This window comes from Rasamsonia byssochlamydoides (genome assembly GCF_041956645.1).
Source record: "Rasamsonia byssochlamydoides strain NRRL 3658 unplaced genomic scaffold VTN77scaffold_7, whole genome shotgun sequence".
NCBI lineage: Eukaryota > Fungi > Ascomycota > Eurotiomycetes > Eurotiales > Trichocomaceae > Rasamsonia > Rasamsonia byssochlamydoides.
The window spans coordinates 519,693-539,686 of NW_027192390.1; the positions used below are offsets into that span (position 1 = coordinate 519,693).

General features: G+C 50.7%; 8 protein-coding genes across 8 annotated transcripts; 3 read left to right on the forward strand and 5 right to left on the reverse strand.

Moving 5' to 3' along the window:
• Window positions 1-191: 191 nt before the first annotated feature.
• VTN77DRAFT_8306 (uncharacterized protein) lies at window positions 192-2,018 on the reverse strand (the record flags this gene model as incomplete). The annotated part of the gene is made up of 9 exons (XM_069424790.1): window positions 192-337; window positions 398-577; window positions 633-770; window positions 828-852; window positions 919-1,230; window positions 1,283-1,461; window positions 1,530-1,771; window positions 1,845-1,900; window positions 1,962-2,018. The coding sequence occupies 9 exons, from the start codon at window positions 2,016-2,018 to the stop codon at window positions 192-194; spliced, it is 1,335 nt and encodes a 444-aa protein (XP_069281068.1).
• Window positions 2,019-2,322: 304 nt separating this feature from the next.
• Window positions 2,323-3,710, forward strand: VTN77DRAFT_8307 (uncharacterized protein; the record flags this gene model as incomplete). Its single annotated transcript, XM_069424791.1, has 3 exons — window positions 2,323-2,833; window positions 2,895-3,012; window positions 3,071-3,710. 3 exons carry the CDS (start codon window positions 2,323-2,325, stop codon window positions 3,708-3,710), a joined length of 1,269 nt encoding a protein of 422 aa, XP_069281069.1.
• Window positions 3,711-3,836: 126 nt separating this feature from the next.
• VTN77DRAFT_8308 (uncharacterized protein) lies at window positions 3,837-5,606 on the reverse strand (the record flags this gene model as incomplete). The annotated part of the gene is made up of 5 exons (XM_069424792.1): window positions 3,837-4,589; window positions 4,642-4,836; window positions 4,894-5,121; window positions 5,186-5,462; window positions 5,557-5,606. The coding sequence occupies 5 exons, from the start codon at window positions 5,604-5,606 to the stop codon at window positions 3,837-3,839; spliced, it is 1,503 nt and encodes a 500-aa protein (XP_069281070.1).
• Window positions 5,607-6,165: 559 nt separating this feature from the next.
• Window positions 6,166-8,425, reverse strand: VTN77DRAFT_8309 (uncharacterized protein; the record flags this gene model as incomplete). Its single annotated transcript, XM_069424793.1, has 2 exons — window positions 6,166-7,304; window positions 7,354-8,425. 2 exons carry the CDS (start codon window positions 8,423-8,425, stop codon window positions 6,166-6,168), a joined length of 2,211 nt encoding a protein of 736 aa, XP_069281071.1.
• Window positions 8,426-9,097: 672 nt separating this feature from the next.
• Window positions 9,098-11,081, forward strand: VTN77DRAFT_8310 (uncharacterized protein; the record flags this gene model as incomplete). Its single annotated transcript, XM_069424795.1, has 3 exons — window positions 9,098-10,181; window positions 10,231-10,788; window positions 10,840-11,081. 3 exons carry the CDS (start codon window positions 9,098-9,100, stop codon window positions 11,079-11,081), a joined length of 1,884 nt encoding a protein of 627 aa, XP_069281072.1.
• A 232-nt stretch (window positions 11,082-11,313) lies between these two features.
• Window positions 11,314-13,427, forward strand: VTN77DRAFT_8311 (uncharacterized protein; the record flags this gene model as incomplete). Its single annotated transcript, XM_069424796.1, has 4 exons — window positions 11,314-11,466; window positions 11,536-11,704; window positions 11,761-12,218; window positions 12,327-13,427. 4 exons carry the CDS (start codon window positions 11,314-11,316, stop codon window positions 13,425-13,427), a joined length of 1,881 nt encoding a protein of 626 aa, XP_069281073.1.
• A 663-nt stretch (window positions 13,428-14,090) lies between these two features.
• VTN77DRAFT_8312 (uncharacterized protein) lies at window positions 14,091-17,177 on the reverse strand (the record flags this gene model as incomplete). Its single annotated transcript, XM_069424797.1, has 1 exon — window positions 14,091-17,177. One exon carries the CDS (start codon window positions 17,175-17,177, stop codon window positions 14,091-14,093), a length of 3,087 nt encoding a protein of 1,028 aa, XP_069281074.1.
• A 433-nt stretch (window positions 17,178-17,610) lies between these two features.
• VTN77DRAFT_8313 (uncharacterized protein) lies at window positions 17,611-19,090 on the reverse strand (the record flags this gene model as incomplete). Its single annotated transcript, XM_069424798.1, has 4 exons — window positions 17,611-18,113; window positions 18,166-18,255; window positions 18,311-18,538; window positions 18,598-19,090. The coding sequence occupies 4 exons, from the start codon at window positions 19,088-19,090 to the stop codon at window positions 17,611-17,613; spliced, it is 1,314 nt and encodes a 437-aa protein (XP_069281075.1).
• Between the last annotated feature and the right edge of the window lie 904 nt (window positions 19,091-19,994).

Sequence of the window (19,994 nt, forward strand, 5' to 3'; positions counted from 1 at the left end):
CCGGCCGGCGTGCGGGAGGCCTTCCAGGAATCGAGGCCTTGATAAGCTCACGAGAGACCGAGTCGTCGAATGTGATGCCCTAGGCACGAAGGAGGATGTGCATGTTGTAAGCATATGTACACACACTCTCTCCATCACATGGCTCTTCATGGTAATTGTGATCAGTGTCGTGCCTGAGTGACTTTCCGACTTCATTTCTTGGCAAAGAAAGACATAATATTTCCTTGCCCAGTCTTCTTGCCTTTCGACGAGGCTGAAGCACTGATGGCTGGCTTCTTTTTCGGGGGTGCGGGTTCATCCTCAGAGAACGACTCCCACACGGGCTCTTCGATCGTGACTATAGAAGAGAGGCAGTCAGAATACAGTCCGTTCTGAGAAAGACAGATAGAACACATACCGAGATAACCTTCTTCGTCTTTGATTGTCTTTTTCTTCATGACTTGCCGTCTGCCTCTGCGGCGGCCTCCCTGAACAGTGATTTCCTCTTTTGGCTCGGACTTCTTTTCAGATTCCGCCGGTTTCGATTCTTCCGGCGCAGGTTCGTCTTTCGTAGCGGGTGCGTCGGGCATGTCTTCATCTGCATTAATTTGTTAATAGGGGGATCTGTGTGTAGCCGAGTGAAGATTTCTAACCATCCTCTTCCATCATCTTCTTGAGTTTCTCCTCCCGTTCTTTCCGTGATTCGCGGGTCTTATTGCTCCTTCGCTCTCCTGTATCCAGGAAGAGATCCTCGCGTCCTTCCTCAGAGGGATCATCATCGTCAAACATAACTGAGATCTAGTTAGTTGCCATTGGTGCAGTGGAAACGCAGCAGCAACAAAACCCACCATCTTCAGCAGCACTTGGTTCCGCCTGAATGACATAGAAAACGGCAGAGTCAGCACTGATCTTTGGAGTTACAATTGTTGAGGTACATACAGATTCTGCTCCAGAAGCGGTGGAGACGGTTGGCTCTTCGGTCTTCTTCTTCGGTTTAGCTTTTGCAAAAGACGTAAATAAGTCGGACTTTTGTCGCTGCACAGGCGCAGGATTTTTCGTTGATTTTATTGGATTAGTCTTCTGTGATGTCGGCTTTGAACTTGCCGCTTCACTTTCGCTCTCATTCTTTGGCTGGGGCGATTCTTCCTTTTTCGAAATCTGCTTCGCGACACCTGCGGGTTTCGAAGGTGCTGTCGTCCCTGTAGCAGTGGCAGTGGCTGGAGGCGGGGGCATCCGGGCACCCTTTCTCCGCTGAAGCAGGATATTAGATGCGATCCCTCAGCTTGCAGAAGGAAGAATTTACCTTGACGTGGTTGTTCTGTGTCATACCCCATTGCTTGCCGTATTCCAATGGGTCTTCATGACCGTAAGTGGTCGCAATCTCACGCCCGACATCTATCAGAACGTTCAAGTCTTGTAGTGTGTTTGGCTGCAAGCTGTAGATATGGATTGAAGAAATAGATTCAAAAGTAGCCTTGGCATCTGTTGTTCAAAACCAAATCAGACAACTTGAGATGATTTCTCAGCATAGAAGCTCAGGGCCTTCTTACCCGCCAGATCTTCCTCTCTGGCCAACAGAAAAGATGTCGTACGAATGGACTGCTCAGCGTCATCAGGCTGGGGCATGGAGCTCATAAAAGGGCTGCTCTGCATGACTTCATCATCTCCATCCTTTTTCACGCCGTTCGTCGTCGGCTTTTCCGGTGGTCGTCGGACCCCAGTGATGATGTACGTTGCATTCACACTCTGTGGTTTCTTCGCATTTTCAGTGCGATGAAACTCGTAAAGCATCCTAATGTCCATTCAGTGTGCCATCGAAGACGGTACCTCCAAGGAATTATTCTCTGTTTGAAGATAGCACTTACTGCTTAGCTAGATTGCTGTGAACCTTCAGCGCTCGACTAAGCAGTCGATAAGTGACCTGATAAGAGACATGTGAGTGGGAATAGAGAGAGACATATCAAGTCTATTCGGAAACTTACGGTTCGACGTTCGCTGAGAACATTCTCAGCAAGATATCTTTTATAATCAACCGCCATGTTGAGGTTAAGTAGTTCCTGTATTCTGCACTGATGCAGAAGGGATGCTTGCATCTATCTGGGAAACGCGTGCTAAAACCACTTAACGCGTCACGCCGCCCGGTCTTGGCACCGCTGAACAACGGCTTTCCGCTGCGACGGGAGCTCAGTATCCGCAAGAGCTACGCTCAAGCCTATCTAAAGGTACGGAGTACACTCCACGATGGACGCTTGATTGCTTCCTCGGGATCGACGTGAAATTCACGCGCTTTTCACCTCCTTCTACCTCTTTGTCGATGTTCCCCTCCTCTTCCTGCCGAGCGAGATGGATAACGCCTTCGATATCCCGGACTCCACGGACTGGCTGAACACGCCGCTTTCGATAGTCGCACCGCTGGAGTCGGCGTTGCGATGTCAAGTCTGTAAAGATTTCTTCGACAACCCGGTCATCACGTCGTGCTGCCACACGTTCTGCTCACTATGCATTCGTCGGTGTCTGAGCACGGAGGGGAAATGTCCTGCATGCAGGAGTCCGGACCAAGAATTGAAGTTGCGCCGCAACTGGGCCGTACAGGAGATCGTGGATTCCTTCAGAAACGCTCGGCCAAGTGTATTATCAATCGCAAGAGAGAAAGCAAATGCTGGGCAGGGGGAAGGGGAAGATGACTTAGAGCAACCCGCGGCAAAAAAGCGGCGACTGGATCAACCAGACGAGACAAATGGAATACAGTCAGAGGGCAGGAGGACAAGGTCTCGGGGATTAAGGTCCGAGAATCAAGTTCCGACTGCCGAATACGAGGTCATTGAAGACAGTGAAGATGATGATTATGTGCCTGGTGAGCTTCCCTATCTATTTTAGTCTTCCTGTTCTCTGATTTGCGCTAATTGACTGTGTAGACGATGGATTAGTCGCTTGCCCAGTGTGCAACCGAAGAATGAAGGAGGAAGCAGTCTTCACTCACTTAGACGTATGCAAAGGGCCCCAAGATCCATCGAAGACACCTCGAGCTGCAAGGTGAGTTTTGGCAAATCGCATCAGAAGACGCGAATCGATTGATACTGATTCCACATAGGTCTTTCCCAATAGGGCCTCAAGCACCACGAAACCAATCCAATAATACAGCCAAGACCCCAGAGAGACTGCCAGTCATCAACTATTCCATTCTCAAGGAAGGCGAACTTCGCAAGAAGCTGAGGAATCTAGGAATACCCGATTGGGGCCCAAGACCTCTTCTGCAGAGACGACATACCGAATGGATGAACCTCTGGAACGCGAACTGCGACGCGAAGGTCCCCAAGTCCAAGAGAGAACTGCTACGGGAGCTCGAAATTTGGGAACGGACCCAGGGTGGTCTGGCGCCGACGTCTCAGAATGGCTCCAATTCGGTCATGCGTAAAGATTTCGATCCAGCAGCGTGGTCGGCCAGTCATGATGATGAATTCAAGAGATTGATTCAAAATGCGAGGAAGAAGAATGATGCCGTAACTCGATCTACCAAGCCTCAACCGCCAGCAAGTCAACAGGAAGAAGAAAGCAGCCCGAACACATCCAATGAAGTGGGCGCTGCGGGAGCTCCCCCCAGCGAGAGCAAAGAGGAAGAAAAATCAATGGAGCAATCAATGCCTGTTCCTGATGATAAATTAAGCCAGGAGGCAGGTCCCCGTGAACAGGGGAGCAGTCAGAATCACGTACTGGATGCGCCTGTAGCATAGTCATTGATGATATATGCCTATTAAAAACTGTATACATAAGAGATATCTCTGCAAAAAAAGAAATGACATATGTGATGATGACAAAGTTCCTAAAAGTTCCAAGTTCCAAGTGATGGATTCCCTTTTTCACTTTGCTGGTAAAGGTTGTTCTTTGCTTCCCTGTCGACTCGCGACCTCAGCGTTGTCTTCCAAAGACATCTGCGAGAGCTTTCCAATGCTCTCTGCAAGCTCTGCCTCCTCTTCAGCCTCTGCATTCTTCTTCTTAGCCTCGGATAATTTGCGGCGAGCAGCCTCTCTGGCGGCCTGTTCCACACTGTCCAGCTCCGCCAGCTTCTTCCGCGTTTCTTCGGCCTCCTTCTCTTCCTTCTCCCAAAGCTGCTGCTTCTCTATCGCCTCCAATTCGTCGTCGATTTCGGTCTCGTCGATGACGGGGCCGGCTTCGCTGATGATGTTGCCGATCTCGTCGACCTTGGACATCTCCTCGCGCAGCTCCTCGACGACGTCTTCCACTCTCTCGACCCCGCCGACTTGAGCGTGGAGACTGCGGAGAACGCCCGTGCTGGCTTCCATGACGCGGACGATTTCTACTTGGTCTGCGGCCTGCTCGATTTTGGCGTATACTTCCTCGAGCTGGGAGAGTGTGTCTGATCTTTGCTTCAAGTTATGTTCAGCGAGTTTCTTTGATCGCAACGCGGAAAGTGCTGAAACTCGGTTCTTGTTGTTGACGGCGGCTAATGCAGCAGCGTTCAGTTCGTTGATCTTCTGTTCCAGATTGGCGATTTGCTTTGATAAGTTTGCTATTAGTGTTTTCATGGATGCGATCGTGGTATCTTGTTGTGTGATAGGTGAGGTATCATCTGCAGACCGAAATTTGATCGTCTGAAATAATGTCAGCAACGCTTCTGCAGCTCGATTCATGAATGACAACAACCTTCCCATCATAAGCAATGGCATTAATGTCCCTGGACAGATATAACAGCAGAACGTCGAAGTCTGCATCTGAGAGCTCCGTCTCTGCATGTAGCACGGTAGAAAAATCATTGATGAACTTTTCTTTCGAGTAAATAAGGTCCAAACGCGACGAGGTGTGGCTCAAGGCCTGCTTCACAATTCGATTTGCTGCTTCCTACCTTGACAGTCAGCCGGAATATAGTAGAGAGCCAGAACCATCAAGAGCACAAACCTTAAGGTTATCCACCAAAACCAACTTCTGAACTTGTAACTTTGGCGATGCAGCTGCATTTTCAGATCCAACTAAGAATCCTTTCAGCTGTCTGAGGCTCCAGTTCATTACACTCCATGGACTCAGGGCCCCAGGATCAATCACTCTCCAACGACTGGTGCTCAGGCTAGCTGAGCTGCTCTTGTACAGCTGTACTGGTACCATGCTGCGCTTTTGGATAGCTTCGTCCTGCAATAAAACAAAGGCATCGCGTCAGCACATGTCGAACATTGTATAGACTGGTCAGCCGTACAAAAACGCTACCAAGTGCCACTGGCTTTCCCCATTCTGGACTTTCAAGCTCCCTCAAGAGATTATCATCCGCGCTCAGAACAAGATGATCCCGTTTCCTGTCTCCACCTGTCGACCCAAGGCCTGCCCCTGGGCCAAATCCACCGGAGCTGGCTATCCGTCCATTTCGCGCAGCATCTATAAGCGCCTTCTCCCAGGCGGCGACATTGACCGCATAGCCATCCGGGTTTGTATTCTTCTGGATGGCAAAGTCCGAGTATAGGGATGGCAGACGGTTTCTGCATCGGTTCGGGACTTGTTAGTTAGTTCCTACCGCTGGAAATACATTTGGCAGGCAACAAAAGGCAAACAGAAGGGCATCAAACGAATTACTTTCTGAAAGCTTCCTCATGTGATAGTATATACTCCAGCAGTTCGCTCATTTTCAAGAAATTGTACGCCAATACGGAGCCGTCTCGAGTTAACCGGCCGCGAGGTGTTTCGGGGTTCGCGTCCTCTGGAGAAAACGCACAAATCTTAGAATGTAAAAAAGACAACAGACCCCCGCATCATAGGTCTTCTTGCATAAGTATAATGTTCGGGGTCCGGCAGTTGCCAGATCATGCGTTGTTGAGCGGTAAACGCCAATGCAGCTGTTGCAGCTCTCGACTAGCAACTGGCTAGCGTATTGGACGCTTATCGATAAGACGCGCTGCATCGCGACCCACGTGACTCCACAGCTGCTCTAGACCTATCTAGGAAGGGATATAGAGTCATTGCATAGGCGAGTCATATTATTGCCATTTTAATGGTAGATATGGAGCCAAGAATTCAGAGAATGCCCTAATGTACCAGATTATTTTCATGACGTCTACCTAAGGGCAGACTGGCCCGTCACTGAACTCCGCAACCGAAGCTAAGAGAAAAATGCCCGGGATCTATTATGTGACACATATGACATATCCTATCAGACGCCCATATACAGACCCAATCCAGTTAACCTTACTCAAAATCATCATCAGGTGATTTTTTGTCGTCCCGTTTGAGTTGTACAGGACTGGGAGGTCCAGCCTCGAAAGGGGCTCCCCCGATTAACGACTTGCGATGAGCACGGCGATCCAACTTCTCACTCGTCTCCTCCGTCTGTCCCGCGACAGTCTCATCGCTGGTATCGATTCCTTTCGACCCAAGATATTCAACTTGCACAGCATGTCTCAGACCATCAATAAAAGTTTGCATTTCAGGCATTGGGAACGCGCCATCCCTCTCAAGGACTTCCGCATAGAGTCGATCTGCTTCTTCCAGACAAGCGGACGCCAGTGATGGTTTCCCCAGTTTCAACCAGGCATCAGCAGCAAGAACGCTCCACATTGCGGCTTTCCTGCGACGGGCTCCCCATTTGGCACCGCCAGTTCCAGTCTTGGATGCATAGCAAGCGGAGACCCGCTCAGTGAAAAGGACCTTACCAATGGGGCCAACAAGGCCCAGATCCATGATGCGCATAGCCCATTTCGAAGCGACTTCCGTGGCGGAGCCTCCCCGAGACTTGAGAAGCTCAACCGCCAACGATAGAACCCGTAAAGCGTTCACAGCATCCGAGCATCTCGTGAGATAAGAGTAACAAGACGTCTCGAGCATCTGATCAATGCTTTCAAGTTTATTCTTGGCTGTTGATAAAGGATTCAACAGCATGCTAATTGCGCACATTTCATGGGCCCCCGCATGGTATTTCCATGCTTTGTCATTCCCGTAGTCTGACCGCACGAGGTCGTATGTTGATGCGGCAAGTTTCCAATCGCGTAGCATGAAGGAGAAATCGGCCAGCTTACGCAGGATCGCTTCGGGAACTTCAGGTTTGTAGAAGCCCAAGGAAGCATCATAATTACCGCTCACTCCGGACCCCGACCCTGAGGCGCCCGACCTCGAGCTTGACCCAAATCCAGCCCACCTTCGTGACATGGACATGAATCGACCGCTAAGACCGCGTCTCCGCGAGGCAACTTGATCGTTCCAGAGTGCAACTTTATTCTCCATAAAGGGAATCACAGACTGCACCACCAACTCTCGCACAAATATTTTAATGGCACTGACATCACTCTCAAAGAGATATGGAACCTCTGTACCGAGGTCTATCAATGGATCTAATTGCTGTTAGCCTAGCCGTAAAGAATTGGAAAATCTACACCTCACTTGTCTCGTTCATTTTTGAGAGGTCCTCCGCCGGTGATAACCATTCGCACGGGGGAACCTCTGTACTATCATCATCTGTTACCACGCATTGGTTGCTTCGCAGCCTTAGCAAGTGACAATGCAGTCCAAAGTGCCTTTTCATCTGGTCATATAACCGCGTCGACTCGGTAATGTCGTCGTGATCTTCATCGTGAACAAGGACATAGTACCGGAGGAACTCCGGATGAACCCATGGCGGCGGCCGCTGGTTGCCTTGACTAGTTTGAGCATACAACTGTCGTAGCGTCTCCAGAGGAGCCTTATTGCGCGAGCTGATTGCAATAACGCATGCCACTGGATGCGCAAAGGTTTCATGCGGGGTTGGAGAGCCAGCTGACAACAGACGACGTAGCAGCAATTGGTAGAAGGGGGATGCAGATGGCAGTCCGATCGGAGGATGACTGAGGCGAGACCATCGATTCGTAGATTCGTCCGCAGACTCGAGTTTTTTCTGCAACAGCTCTTCGATCTGCGCTAAAGGCGATTCCTGTGTGGTGTTCGCAGGACTCGGATGGTGGTCGTGCGCAGCCAATTCAACAAATCTAACACCGAAGTCTTCCCAGCCGCGACTGGAGCCAACACTGTCGCGGATGACTACTTTCCCAGGGACTTTCTCCCCAAATGGCCTCAGTAGCTCTCGCAAGCCACCTTTGAAGCCCTTTTGTCTCACCAATGCCTCCGTGTCATCGGACGCACAAACCCCAATCGCCGGAGAGAAGGCACGTATTATGAGCGAACGTATGTCATCCGACCCGTCAGGAAGAACCCCTAAAGGCGACCCGATCGACGACCTGTTGACGTATGAAGATCTCGATATTCTGCCATTTGATGGTGACGCGGAGCGGGATGGGGGACCGGAAGACGCAGGAGAGAAGGGCGTAGTGGGCGAGGAAATCGCTTTTGACTCTCCTAGTTCCAAACTGAGAGATGATTGAAGCTTTTCCGGAAGTCTGGCCTTGGGCACCGCGCTGGGAGCTCCTGGCGAGAAGGATGGCGGAGGCTTGACCGGGGTCGCATCTTCCGGTGATGTCATGGACAGCTCAGGAATTCCGTAATCTTGCGGAGTGACTATGCCTGTATTCCTGCAGCTGCATCTATGAGATATTAGGAGATCGATATTCAAATGGACGCGTCGAACGGTTGGCGATCGCGGATGCCTGAGGAAGATTAGTGATACTACCGTTGGACGGAAGGTGTCAAGCTGAGACAAGAATAGGCGACAGCCGCGAGAGCGGGATGTGTTGGCAGCGATTCGCCCGCCACGCAACGCTTTGAAAAGAACTATTCCCCCTCTTTTCTTGTGTGCATATGTAAGATTATTTTAGTTATACAGGGGTGAAACCTCATAGAGGCTAAATTAACGCTTTCACAAGACTTGCTCTACAGAGACATGATTGACACCTGTCAGACTTGAATGGGGAACAAAGTTACTAGGGAGGTCATAGTAGTACTCCGTACTCCGTACATAGCACTGAGATCATAGTAAATGCATTTGAGAGTACCTAGGCTTTCACTATGCTGGCTAGGGCCTTATGGTAAGGGTTTATCACAGTTGCTGCGCCGCTGCAGTGTCTGCGGGCGGTAAGATTGCTAAACACGTGAGTCAAGCTAGATGCAGCATGTAGGGAAACCGCAAAGACTTTCGCTTTTCAAATGAGCGCAACCTTCGAAATCACATCATGACTTTTTTTCGCCACTGCTATAAATGCTGGGACCCAGGTCACTGACATGCCTTCCTAAATCTCGCTGCTTTAACTTCTCGAATTGCTTCAAGGTCAACTCTCACGCGAATACATTTATCTCCACGACACACGCCCCTACGAATGGCAGATACTTGCAATTGAGATCGAGGCAGTTACGAACCCGAAAGTATATTCCTCTTATGCCAAACGATACCGAGCAAGATCCCTACCAACGCGCAAACAAGAGGCGGCGCATCTCTACAGCTGCTGCCCCGCACGAGTTTGCTCCAACAATGGCCCAGACGGAGGAACAGATCAAGCAACCTCTCCCTGAGATCGAGTTGACACCGATCGAGAACACTATTAAAACCCTTCTGCTTGATGTGAAGGAATACATTCGTCAGAAAGATGAAGCGGAAGGTGGTGGAAGGGCCGGCGAGGAAATGGAACTGCGATTTACCGGTGGTTGGGTACGAGACAAGCTCTTGGGAGTAAACAGTCATGATATCGACGTCGCGATCAGCACGATGACCGGCTACCAGTTTGGTATGGCTCTGAAGGAATATCTCGACGTACCAGAGAATCTAGAGAAATACAAGCGAGACAGTCAGAGCAGCGAGCTCAAGGAGGCGATCGTTAGCCTCCACAAGATCGAAGCGAATCCAGAGAAGTCCAAGCACCTGGAGACAGTGACAACAAAAATCTTCGGGATGGACATTGATTTGGTGAACTTGCGGAAGGAGACCTATTCGGAGGATAGCCGTAACCCTCAAATGGAGTTTGGGACTGCAGTCGAGGACGCCCTGCGTCGCGATGCGACCGTAAATGCTCTATTCTATAACCTGAACCATTCCAAGCTCGAGGATCTCACCGGAAAGGGCCTCGATGATATGAAGAACAAGCTTATTAGAACTCCTCTAGAGCCCTATCAGACGTTCAAAGATGATCCACTGCGAGTTCTACGGTTGATCAGGTTTGCCAGTCGACTAGGATATCACATTGTCGAGGATGCTCAAGATGCAATGCAGAATGAGGACATTAAACACGCTCTCAGGCTCAAAATAAGTAAAGAACGGATCTGCATTGAGGTGGAAAAGATGCTTCGAGGTGAAGTGTGTTTGACCATCTATTTTGACTTTATCTAACTTAAGATTAGGACCTGATCCCAGGGTTGCTTTGAATTACATCGACAAGCTTGGCCTGTACTCGACCATATTTGCAAATCACCGAGATGAGGTCGGAGTCGACACTTCCTCGTGGTCACTTGCGTACAATGCTCTAGATCGAGTGTTAAACACCCCTGACGACGATGAAATTGCATCAGCCACTCGCCATGTCCGTGATCTTCTTGTACGGGATGCATCTGAAAAGTACTATGCTTGGGTTGTCACCGCATTTTCGCCATGGGCCTCTGTGCCTGCACGTCCACAGGAAAAGGGAGAGAAGAAGCCCCCTCCTCCGCGTGCAGCTGAAGTTTCCAGAGACAGTTTGAAATCGGATAACAAGACTATGGGCATTCTGAGTGATGCTGCTACTCATTTCCGCGCCGTCAGTGACCTTAAAGCGTCGTTCATAGCGGGTAGCATCCCCGGAACCGGCTCGGAGATAAGACAGCATATGGGGTTGAGTATACGGTCGTGGAAGAAAGACTGGAGAATGTGTGTTATCATGGGCATTCTCCAGGAAATTATGGGCGGGGCCGAGTTTCCGAGAGGTAAGAGAAGCTATTTCGAACTTCTAGTAGTGCCACTGACTTGATTGGTAGTCATTCGTGAGTATGATGAATTTCTGTCATACGTAGCAAAGGAGAATCTCCTCGAAGTAGATTCGTTACGGCCAATTGTAAATGGTGGGGAAATAAAGAATGCTCTGGGGGCATCATCAGGACCTTGGATGAGTGCAGCCATGGAGATGGTGATTCGATGGCAGCTTCTGCATCCTGAAATTTCCGACAAGGAAAAAGCGCTGGAAGAATTACGCAATAGGAGAGCAGAGCTAGGAATTTAGCTAGTACAGCATGTAGAAAGATGGGTGTTGACAATCATTAATCCAAACTGTGTCCATAGTTATTTCCAAGGCAGGCTGTAACTGAGTGTAAGTTAAGGAATTAAGTGGCTTACCCGCACCGTTCTTCGGATGTGCCCGCTGCATCTTTTAGCAACTCAAATCAGTGCCCTTCCATTTGCTGAAGCCCGCGCTTCAAATTAGAATCATCAATAGCGCTGAGTGCGTTTTCTTAATGGATACACTTCGCACAGCGGCACGTGAGTTCCTCCAAAAAGCGGATCGAGACAGCATCACGAACTTCAGTTCAAACGCCACCAGTACGCCTGGTGTTCTGGACCAGCTATGGAGGGACATCTCATCTCATGATTCCGGTGGCGATTCGGAAGTAGGTCAGCCCTGCTTGTAGAAGAAATCCTCCAGTGACAGCCGAATAGTGCTAATGTAAAAGCTACAGATATATGAGAATCTTCTGGTGGCTAAGAGCGTCTTACAAGCGTGGGGCCACCAGACGCTCTCTGACGATGATACAGAGGCTGTAAATGCCCTCTATGCTTGGCTTGTGAAGATTTCACTGCCATCTTCAGAGTTTGCAGAAGCGCTGGAGTCAGCCTACACAGTCTACAGTGAGCATAAATATGTTGATCCTGATCAATGAATGAACGAATCTGACATTTCGCAGGCGAGAAGAAGGCTCCCTTGACAGAAAACCTCAAGCAAAGGGGGTCTAGGTTTTCGTTGAGTATATCCTGTCTGAGGATTCTCAACGACATCCTGCCTATTCTCAAAGCAGAAAATGCAGTGGATATCATCACAACTCTTTGCAGTTTCACCTCAGAGCACGACCCCTGGACGACGAGCAGCAGTCGCGAAGATGCGTCTGCGGCGCTCGAATCATGTATCAGCTCCGATGATACGGTTGCCTTCTGGCTTGTCTTGGAGGACGTCCTCAAGTCAAGGATCAGGCCGATTTTTGCCAAAACGAAGAACCCGGCTATAACACCAGGCGGTCGAAAGAATTTCCATCCAACGCCTGTGCCTAGGTTTGAGTCGGGTTATATGGATCCTGAGTCGAAGCCGTGGAAGTTTGGGGATGTCTATGCTACGACGGTGGTTGATTGGGCTCTTTCTCAGTTTCTTGTACGTCTACCTCAACGCGTGTTGGATTGAGTTGCTTCGTCTCCTCACTTCCATGACGGGATCATTCATGTATTCGTCTGTTTCGTTATCTTACTGACTATTCTTCAGCCATCAGACTGCGCTCGTCTGGAGGCGCATTTCCCACTTCTCGTTCCACCGATATTATCCTTGATTGATGACGAGAGCTTGCCCTTCAAGACGCGTGGATGCAATCTCCTTTCAAAGTTTCTCATCCCCATCCGAAAATGCCGTTCCGATCTCCTTCGTCGGACGAATCTTTCGTCCGTCTTTGACGACGCGCTGACGCCGTGCCTTCTTTCCCTCCCTACCATCACTCCCGAAGTTGAGTCTCTGCAGATCCTTGGAGCGGCCTACCCGGCTCTCCTCGAGGTACTGCAGACTCGGTATCACATGTATCCTTCAGATGCACTTGGCGAACGAGCACCCTCGCAAGAAGACAAGGCGGCGTACATCAGCCGCGTAGCGGGCATCCTGCGAAACAGCGTGATATCATCATTCCACCACGTCAGCTCAACCACCCCGACAGCAGCCTCGTCGCTCGCATCTTTCCCGTATCCCCGCCTCTCAACCTTTCTTCTCAACCAGATGGGCATCTTCATGGCTGAACTCGGCATCCACTCTACCAAGTATCTACAGGAGATCATTCCCCCGCTCTACAGCACACTAACCAACCCCTTCGGCACCGCCTACCCACCGCTCCTCCTCGCCGCCGTGGCCGCCGCACGCGCCGCCATCCTGAACGCGCATCCTCGCATATGGCGGTTTCGCGGCGAGCTGCTGGGCGCCTTCTGCGACTGCTGGCTGCACGTCCTTGATGAAGAGAAGAACCAGGTCGAGACACGCTCTCGTCCTCGTCCTGCTGGTAGCAGTAGTATTTCGTCAGGCTCTTCTCAGCAGGAGGAGGAACTACTCCCCGCCCTAGCGAAGCTAAAGAAGCAGCTCCAAGGAGCAGTCTACCTGCTGAAAGTGTCCGTGGATGCAGTCGTGCAATCCAGCAAACCCACCACCAGCCAAGCAGCAGCAGGAGAAGCAGGAGAAGGAGAAGAGGAGGAAAACTGGGCTGGCTTAGAAGATGAAGACATAAACATCCAGAAGGAATGCGAGGACCTTGTCCGTGCAGATGAGCAGTTGAGAGAGCTACTTTTTGCGGAGATCCCTGATGATGATAACGATGATGAATACTTTTAATACTTTTTAATTAGGTAATTGATTGATTGAATCTTGTTCTCTCTCTCCCTCTCTCTCTACCTCTACCTCTATGTACGAGGCCTTACCTACGTAGCTGGCCACCTAGCTATCATAATAGTACCATAGTCAAACGCAGGTCCAAGTTGCACTCCAACTATGAATTTTTTTTAAAAAAAAAATAATGACAGCGCCTACCTGTCCCAGCGGTCCTAGGTAATTACTACTCCGTACCTAGCGATACTACTCAACCCGTGAAACCAAGCAAATATTTACGGAGTGAATACCCGAGAAGAAAGAGACAAAGAAAGAAAGGAAGGAAGGTGATGGAATGGAAGCCTGATCGGCCGGGCCAACCCTGATTTGAAAAAAATTTTTGGGGCTTATACAGTAATCAGCGTATTTTTCCCCCCTCTCATGTGACTTCTTGATCTTCCCCCCCCCCCCCCCCCCCTAAATCACTGTTGTTTTTTCGCTCTGTCTGTCACGCTAAGAGTTCGTCTAGTCGAGTTAAAGAAAAATTCAATTGTTTTTATCGCGGGCTGTGTTGACGAAAAAAAGAATCAAATGAGATGAATATCTAGATTTACTTACTTATGGGTATCATAAATACATTATCTACATCATCGTATGCCTACATACACACCTATATATATACAGGGGAAGTCACGGATCAACCCTCTGCTTAAACAAACTCTTCCCCCTCAACCACTGCCGATACCGCTTATAGCGCTTCTTATCATAATCCTCTGCGACGACCGTCAGTCCTTCCTCGGAGACATTCAGAAACTCGATATAGTCCGTCAGGTCCTCCTCGGCGATGGCGATGGCGTCGCTGCTGGCGACGCGCACCTTGTTCACGTACTCGAGTAACTCGAGGTCCGAGTTCGACCCCTGCGAGCGGATAGAAGCTGCCGCTGTGAGGGCGTCGTCGGATGTTACCACTAGGGGCACTTTGAGTGGGTGGTTGATGTACCGCTCGTATTCTTCTGCTTCGGTGGCGGTTACGGAGGGGTTGAGGGAGTCTGATACTAGCTGGCCCAGGGTCCACTGCGCAATTTGCGCTTTGCTGGGAGGGGCGGCACGTTCTTCCGTTGTCGAGGCGAGGGGTGGCAGGGTTTCTTTCATGATCCCTGCTGATGGCGGGCGTTTCTCTGCAGAGGGAGGCTGGTGCTGCCAGGTCAGGATCGGGTCCATGATATCGGAGCCGCGGGCAGACCCGTTGGAATAGTCGCTGGCTTCCGGCTCCTGGATCTTCACACCCTTTCTGGGTTGTCGCGCCGGTCGTTCCCGGCTGGTTTGCTCATGCTGGGTCCGGACGACGAACGGACTCAGATCGTAACGACCACCTTGCGTCGAGCGGAATGGCAGGTACCGTAGGGTTGAGTTCATTCGGAACGGAAAGACTTTGGAGAAGGACGACACGGCAAGCGGTCGGTAATATTCGAGCCAGTAGTCATCGTAATACGAGAGAGGCTTGTCCTTTAGCACCGAGGACGACACCGCAGGCGGCATTTCTCGCTTCTGTAGGAACTCTGGCGTATACCAGGTGATGTAATTGGGCCTCTTTTGCTTCAACCAGGTCCGTGGGTCTGCGTGGTGGAGGTAATAGTCAGTCGCCAGATCCCACAGCATCGGCTGGCCCTGGGAGAAGATGTAGTTTCCGAGGAAGAGATTGTATGCTTCTTGACGCTGGGCGTCCAGGAAGGAGTTGTTGTAATATCGCCTGAAACTCTCCACCATGTCTCTCGACTGGCTTGTCCACTGGTTCGTCTTTCGGTACGTGGCCATCGTATTGACGAGGTGCGAGCCGCCATATTGGATGGCAATCGTATCCCCGTGGTCATGCCACATATTCGTGAAGAGATTCACCGCATCGGTGTCGTACTCTACTTCCGTCCCGTCGATGACACCGAGCGCATGAAGCTGATACCCCAGAGCTCTCTTGCCGATGACGAATTGCGCCGCGTTGGTGCGGTCGAGGCAGTCGATGCAGTTCGTGCGCACAACGCCATTCTGGAGCAGCAAGCCCGATTCCGCGTCATCGCCGTTTTTGAAGAAGCCCGTCTTGGGCAGAAGCTCCGACGCAATGTCCTCCAACGTGCCAATGACGTTTTGATCGCGACTCTTCGCTGCTCGACTCATGTCCCACGCCTTGTAGATAATCTTCTTATCTTCAGGCAAGAATTGGTTGAGGTAGTTGACTGCATTGGTGTATTCTTTGAGCAGTTTGGATTCCCTCGGTGTCCGTTCTCGTGCCTTTATGAGATTCAACACGATTACCGGTGTCCCATACCTCTCAAACAAGTTGTCGAAATGCCGTGCGGCAGCCGAATAAAATGGATCGATCAGGTTGAGCTCGATGTCAGGCTTGGGGCTCACCCCGGTACTGTCTTGCGTCCAATACAGCGGAATACTGCCCCGATGCTGCACATACGAAGTATACCGAGGATTGGCGTACAGCTTCGGACCTGGCGAATGGAAGGACGTCGTCGTCATCTCGGATACAATCTGTTCGGTTTCGACATCGTTGGCCACATACCCCAGATCATTGGCGCCACGTTTCAAGAAACGTGCACCGGCGAAGAATCGCGACCGACGAGCGATGATGGTGATGAAGACAGGTCTGCCATAAACAGACAACGTGGACTGATCGACGTAACCGTGGATGATGGGAAGACACCAGTCATAAGGGTTCTTGAGATTGGCGGCAGCCGGTTTTAGAAGATGATGGTTCCACACAAACATCGAGTTATGATCGTGTTTGGGGAGACTGCGCGGATCTTTTTGAAGCTGTTCACGCTCCCGAGCGATGTTGTGCTGCAATGTCCGCGTAATGTCATAGGAGTAGCTGAAATAAAAGGAGCGTGTGAGGTCGAGGTTGTTCAAGATGCCAATATACCGCGCCTCCTCCGGATTCTTCTCCGGTTTCAGCCGGGACGAGGTCGACGTCGTCAGAGAGACCAGCTCGGTGCCGTCGATCTGGTAGACATAATGGCCGCCAATCATGGCTACCTGGGATCTCTTGGTGACAAGCAGCATGTAATAGGCGCCCGTGAACCGGATGAAGCCAAGAAGACCCCAGGCGCTGCATTTCAGCTTCAACCCCCCGGAGCTCTTGTTCCCATCGTCAATGGTATCCAGCAGACGGCTCATTTCCTGTTTGGTATAGACGATCCCATCGTCCTGGATGCTCAAGTCCTCCGATTCCGACGTGCGGTCGATCTTCAGGATCCGAAACCGCTTGTCCAACATATCCATGCCAACCATGTAATATTTGGTGGCGGTTTCGTATAGCGAGAACTTGTGCATCCGCACGATGCCTTCTTCGCCGACCTTTTCATAGCTCGCTGTTCTGCCCTTCTGGGTTGGAGTCGCGGGGGAGCCGGCGCGGTCGAAGGACGTGGCTATCGGGGGATCCTCGTCCCCCTCCGCATCGTCTTCAATGATGCGCTCATCTGATGAGACCGGATGATTATAAGACAGTTGGGGGAAGGAAGGGCTCCGGATGGAAGGATCAAGGTCGTCATCCTTGTGGATACCCGTTCTTGTGGCTGATGCTGGTTGCTCCGGGGAGGGATCGTTCACAGCCGGCCTTTCGGCGGTTTCTCTGTTGATCAGGGCTGGCTCTGACAGCGAGGTTTTCAAAGTCTCGCCTGGGGTCGATTGAGCTCGCAACGATGGCGACTCGACGGCAATGGTCTCGGCGGAGTTGCTGGTGGCGGCGCGGGACATCTCATCCAAGCTCCCCATGGCGGTGTTGATTTCGTGGTTGATCTCGTCCCAGCAATTTCATTTGCTAGGATAGTCGCATTTCAATCATGATAACATTGTCACGTAGGAGTAAAGAGAAGCACCTCGCTGACCTGTGATGGAGACATGTTGTGATTGAACTGATCTCCGCCGATGACGTGCGGGGAAGCTTAGCGTCATGTGCTTGCAGCCTGAGGCAGTATAATAAAGTCCTTTATTAAAGCAGAAAGAAACAACAAAATAAGACTGATTTTGGAACTCACTGAAATTAAAAAAAATGTTCTCTTAGAGGAAAGCATTACTCTGCATGAGAAAGAAAAATTGCCCAAGTAAAAGTGCACCCAACCCCAGCCTGCTCCGATTAGATACACCATGGGGATGCCCAAGTCTGGCTATCTTCAGATCAAATTAATATACAAAAGTTGTTGTATATTCACAGTTTGGCCGTATTCCTGGTCAACGCCTTCTGTCGAGCTCGGAGCGCCTTGAGCTCTCCTTGCAGGGCGAGACCCATCATGATCTCTTCGCTCCCTCCTCCCACGACGTGGACACGAACGTCGCGACTGATCTGCTCGACCCGGGCGCCTTTGCCGGACTTACTATATCCTGCCCCTCCCATGATCTGCTGAGCTTCGCGGACGCTCTTCTCCAGGGCTCTCGTGGCCATCACTTTGAGGAGCGCAGTCATGCCCCCGATGTGGACATCGTTGGGCCGGTCTTTGCTGAACTCGATGATGTAGACCAGCTGGTCCATAAAGGACTGCGCGGGCTCGATGAGGAGACCAAATTTGAAGATCTTCGATTGAATTACTTGTCGTGTGATAAGGGGTGCACCGAACGTCTCTCGCTGTACGGCATAGTTGAAAGCGTCCTCGGCGCAGACTCTAGCTAGTCGAAGAGCAGTGCAGGCAAGAGACAGACGTTCGGGATTGAAGTCTGTAAAGCGTTAAAAATGGTTGCTTGTACGATAAATGGACAGATCACTCACTGGACATAATCATCTGGAACCCCTGGTTTTCTTTCCCGATCAGGTGGTCAACTGGGACGCGAACATTGTCGAATTCGAGAAAGGTAGAGCCTTGTCACATCCTTGTCAGATGAGGAAAGTAATATCCTCTGTTTGAGCGACACACCGCTAGCATGAACACCAGAGTTATATATTCGCTTGCGAGTGACTCCCTTCGCGTTCAGAGGAATCACCAGCAAGCTTATTCCATTTCGTCCCGGTCCCCCGGTCCGCACCGCTGCGGTGCAATAGTCGGCCCAGATACCATTGGTAATCCATTTCTTTGCGCCGTTCACGATGTAGTAGTCTCCCTCTCTTTTTGCAGTCGTGCTGATGTTCGCAACATCCGACCCAGCTAGAGTTGTGTATTAGTACGTTGTCCTGTTTATCAGGATGAAAGAGGTCTATCCTCACCATCTGGCTCCGTAATCCCGAGACAGAATCTCAGTTCGCCCTTAGCTACGCCCGGTAGCCAGCAACGTCTCTGCTCAGGAGTTCCGAATCGCGCAATGGGAGGGCACGCAATGGTGTTACCTCCTCCGAGGCCCCAAACGACCCCGACAAACCCAGTTCGTGTCAGCTCGTCCGTGACGATAAGAGAACACCACGTGTCCCACTTGTCACGGGGGACGTTTCCCGGGAGAGACAGGCCAGCAGCGTCTTCTGGCGTGGTCAGAGGGTGGACGATGCTGAATCCCAGCGCGCAATGGCGGAGTCGCACCGACTCGGGAACCTGGCCGGCAGCTTCCCACTCCTGGGCGTAGGGGGCGATGGATGATTCGACATAGTCCCTGACGTAGGCGCGGAGGTTGTGGTGGAGTTCTGTGTAGTAGGGATTTGGGATGTCGAGCTGGGGCAGGAGAGGTTCGCTGTAGGGAGCGGTCACGGGGCGAGATGGTCGCGCCATGATCATTCATTCATGCAATTGCTCTCTACCTTTCCAGATATTACGTAAACTGCTTATGATCTATGACATGGGCCATAAAGCAGATTTAAGAAACGTCGTGCCCTACAGCCAAGGTGGAGGAAGACTAGTATGTTGTACTGGACAGCATGATTGTCAAACGCGGGGATACGAGATGCCTCGGAAGGATTATTATGATGGAAGAAAAATACCCGACAGACATGCACCTGCATCACGACGGCATCTCATCCGCCATGCAGATATCTATCTGTCTATCTATCTACGTATCTATCCAATAACTGGAGGTATTTCATTGTACTCATATAATGAATATCCAATTCGTGTATGTTCGACTGGGTCCATAGTATACTATACTACTGGCACACAGGTAGTCAACCATCTTAGTATATCACACTATTCCAGGTTTCCGGTAAATATATGATTTTTTTTCTACCTAATTCCCTGAAAATAATGCTACTCATGATTTGATCGTGTAAGTAAGTAAGTGTGTGGGTTCTCAGACCCAGTTAAAGTAGCAGTTGAGCTCTGCCCGTCACACACACTTCACCATGCACCAAGTCAGCAATGAACTTGAAACAGGATTAAGTTTCGGTCCATTCTCGATTTCCCAGGTCGTAGACAACCTGACAAACCAAGAATGCGCATACCCAATTCCACTTCCCATCATACTCACCACACCCACCACAACCAGACAACGAAGCCAATGCATCCCCCAGCTAGCAACCCCAGCAGACTGCCTCTCAGCACCCGCCAGGTGAACATGTTAGCGTATGTAGGCTGCTGCTGCTGCTGCTGCTCCTCAGCACCTCGTCGGTTGACATTCAAGGGAAAAGGAGGATGGCGATACATCTCCGCCTGGCAGATATCGCACAGCCGGGACAGCCGC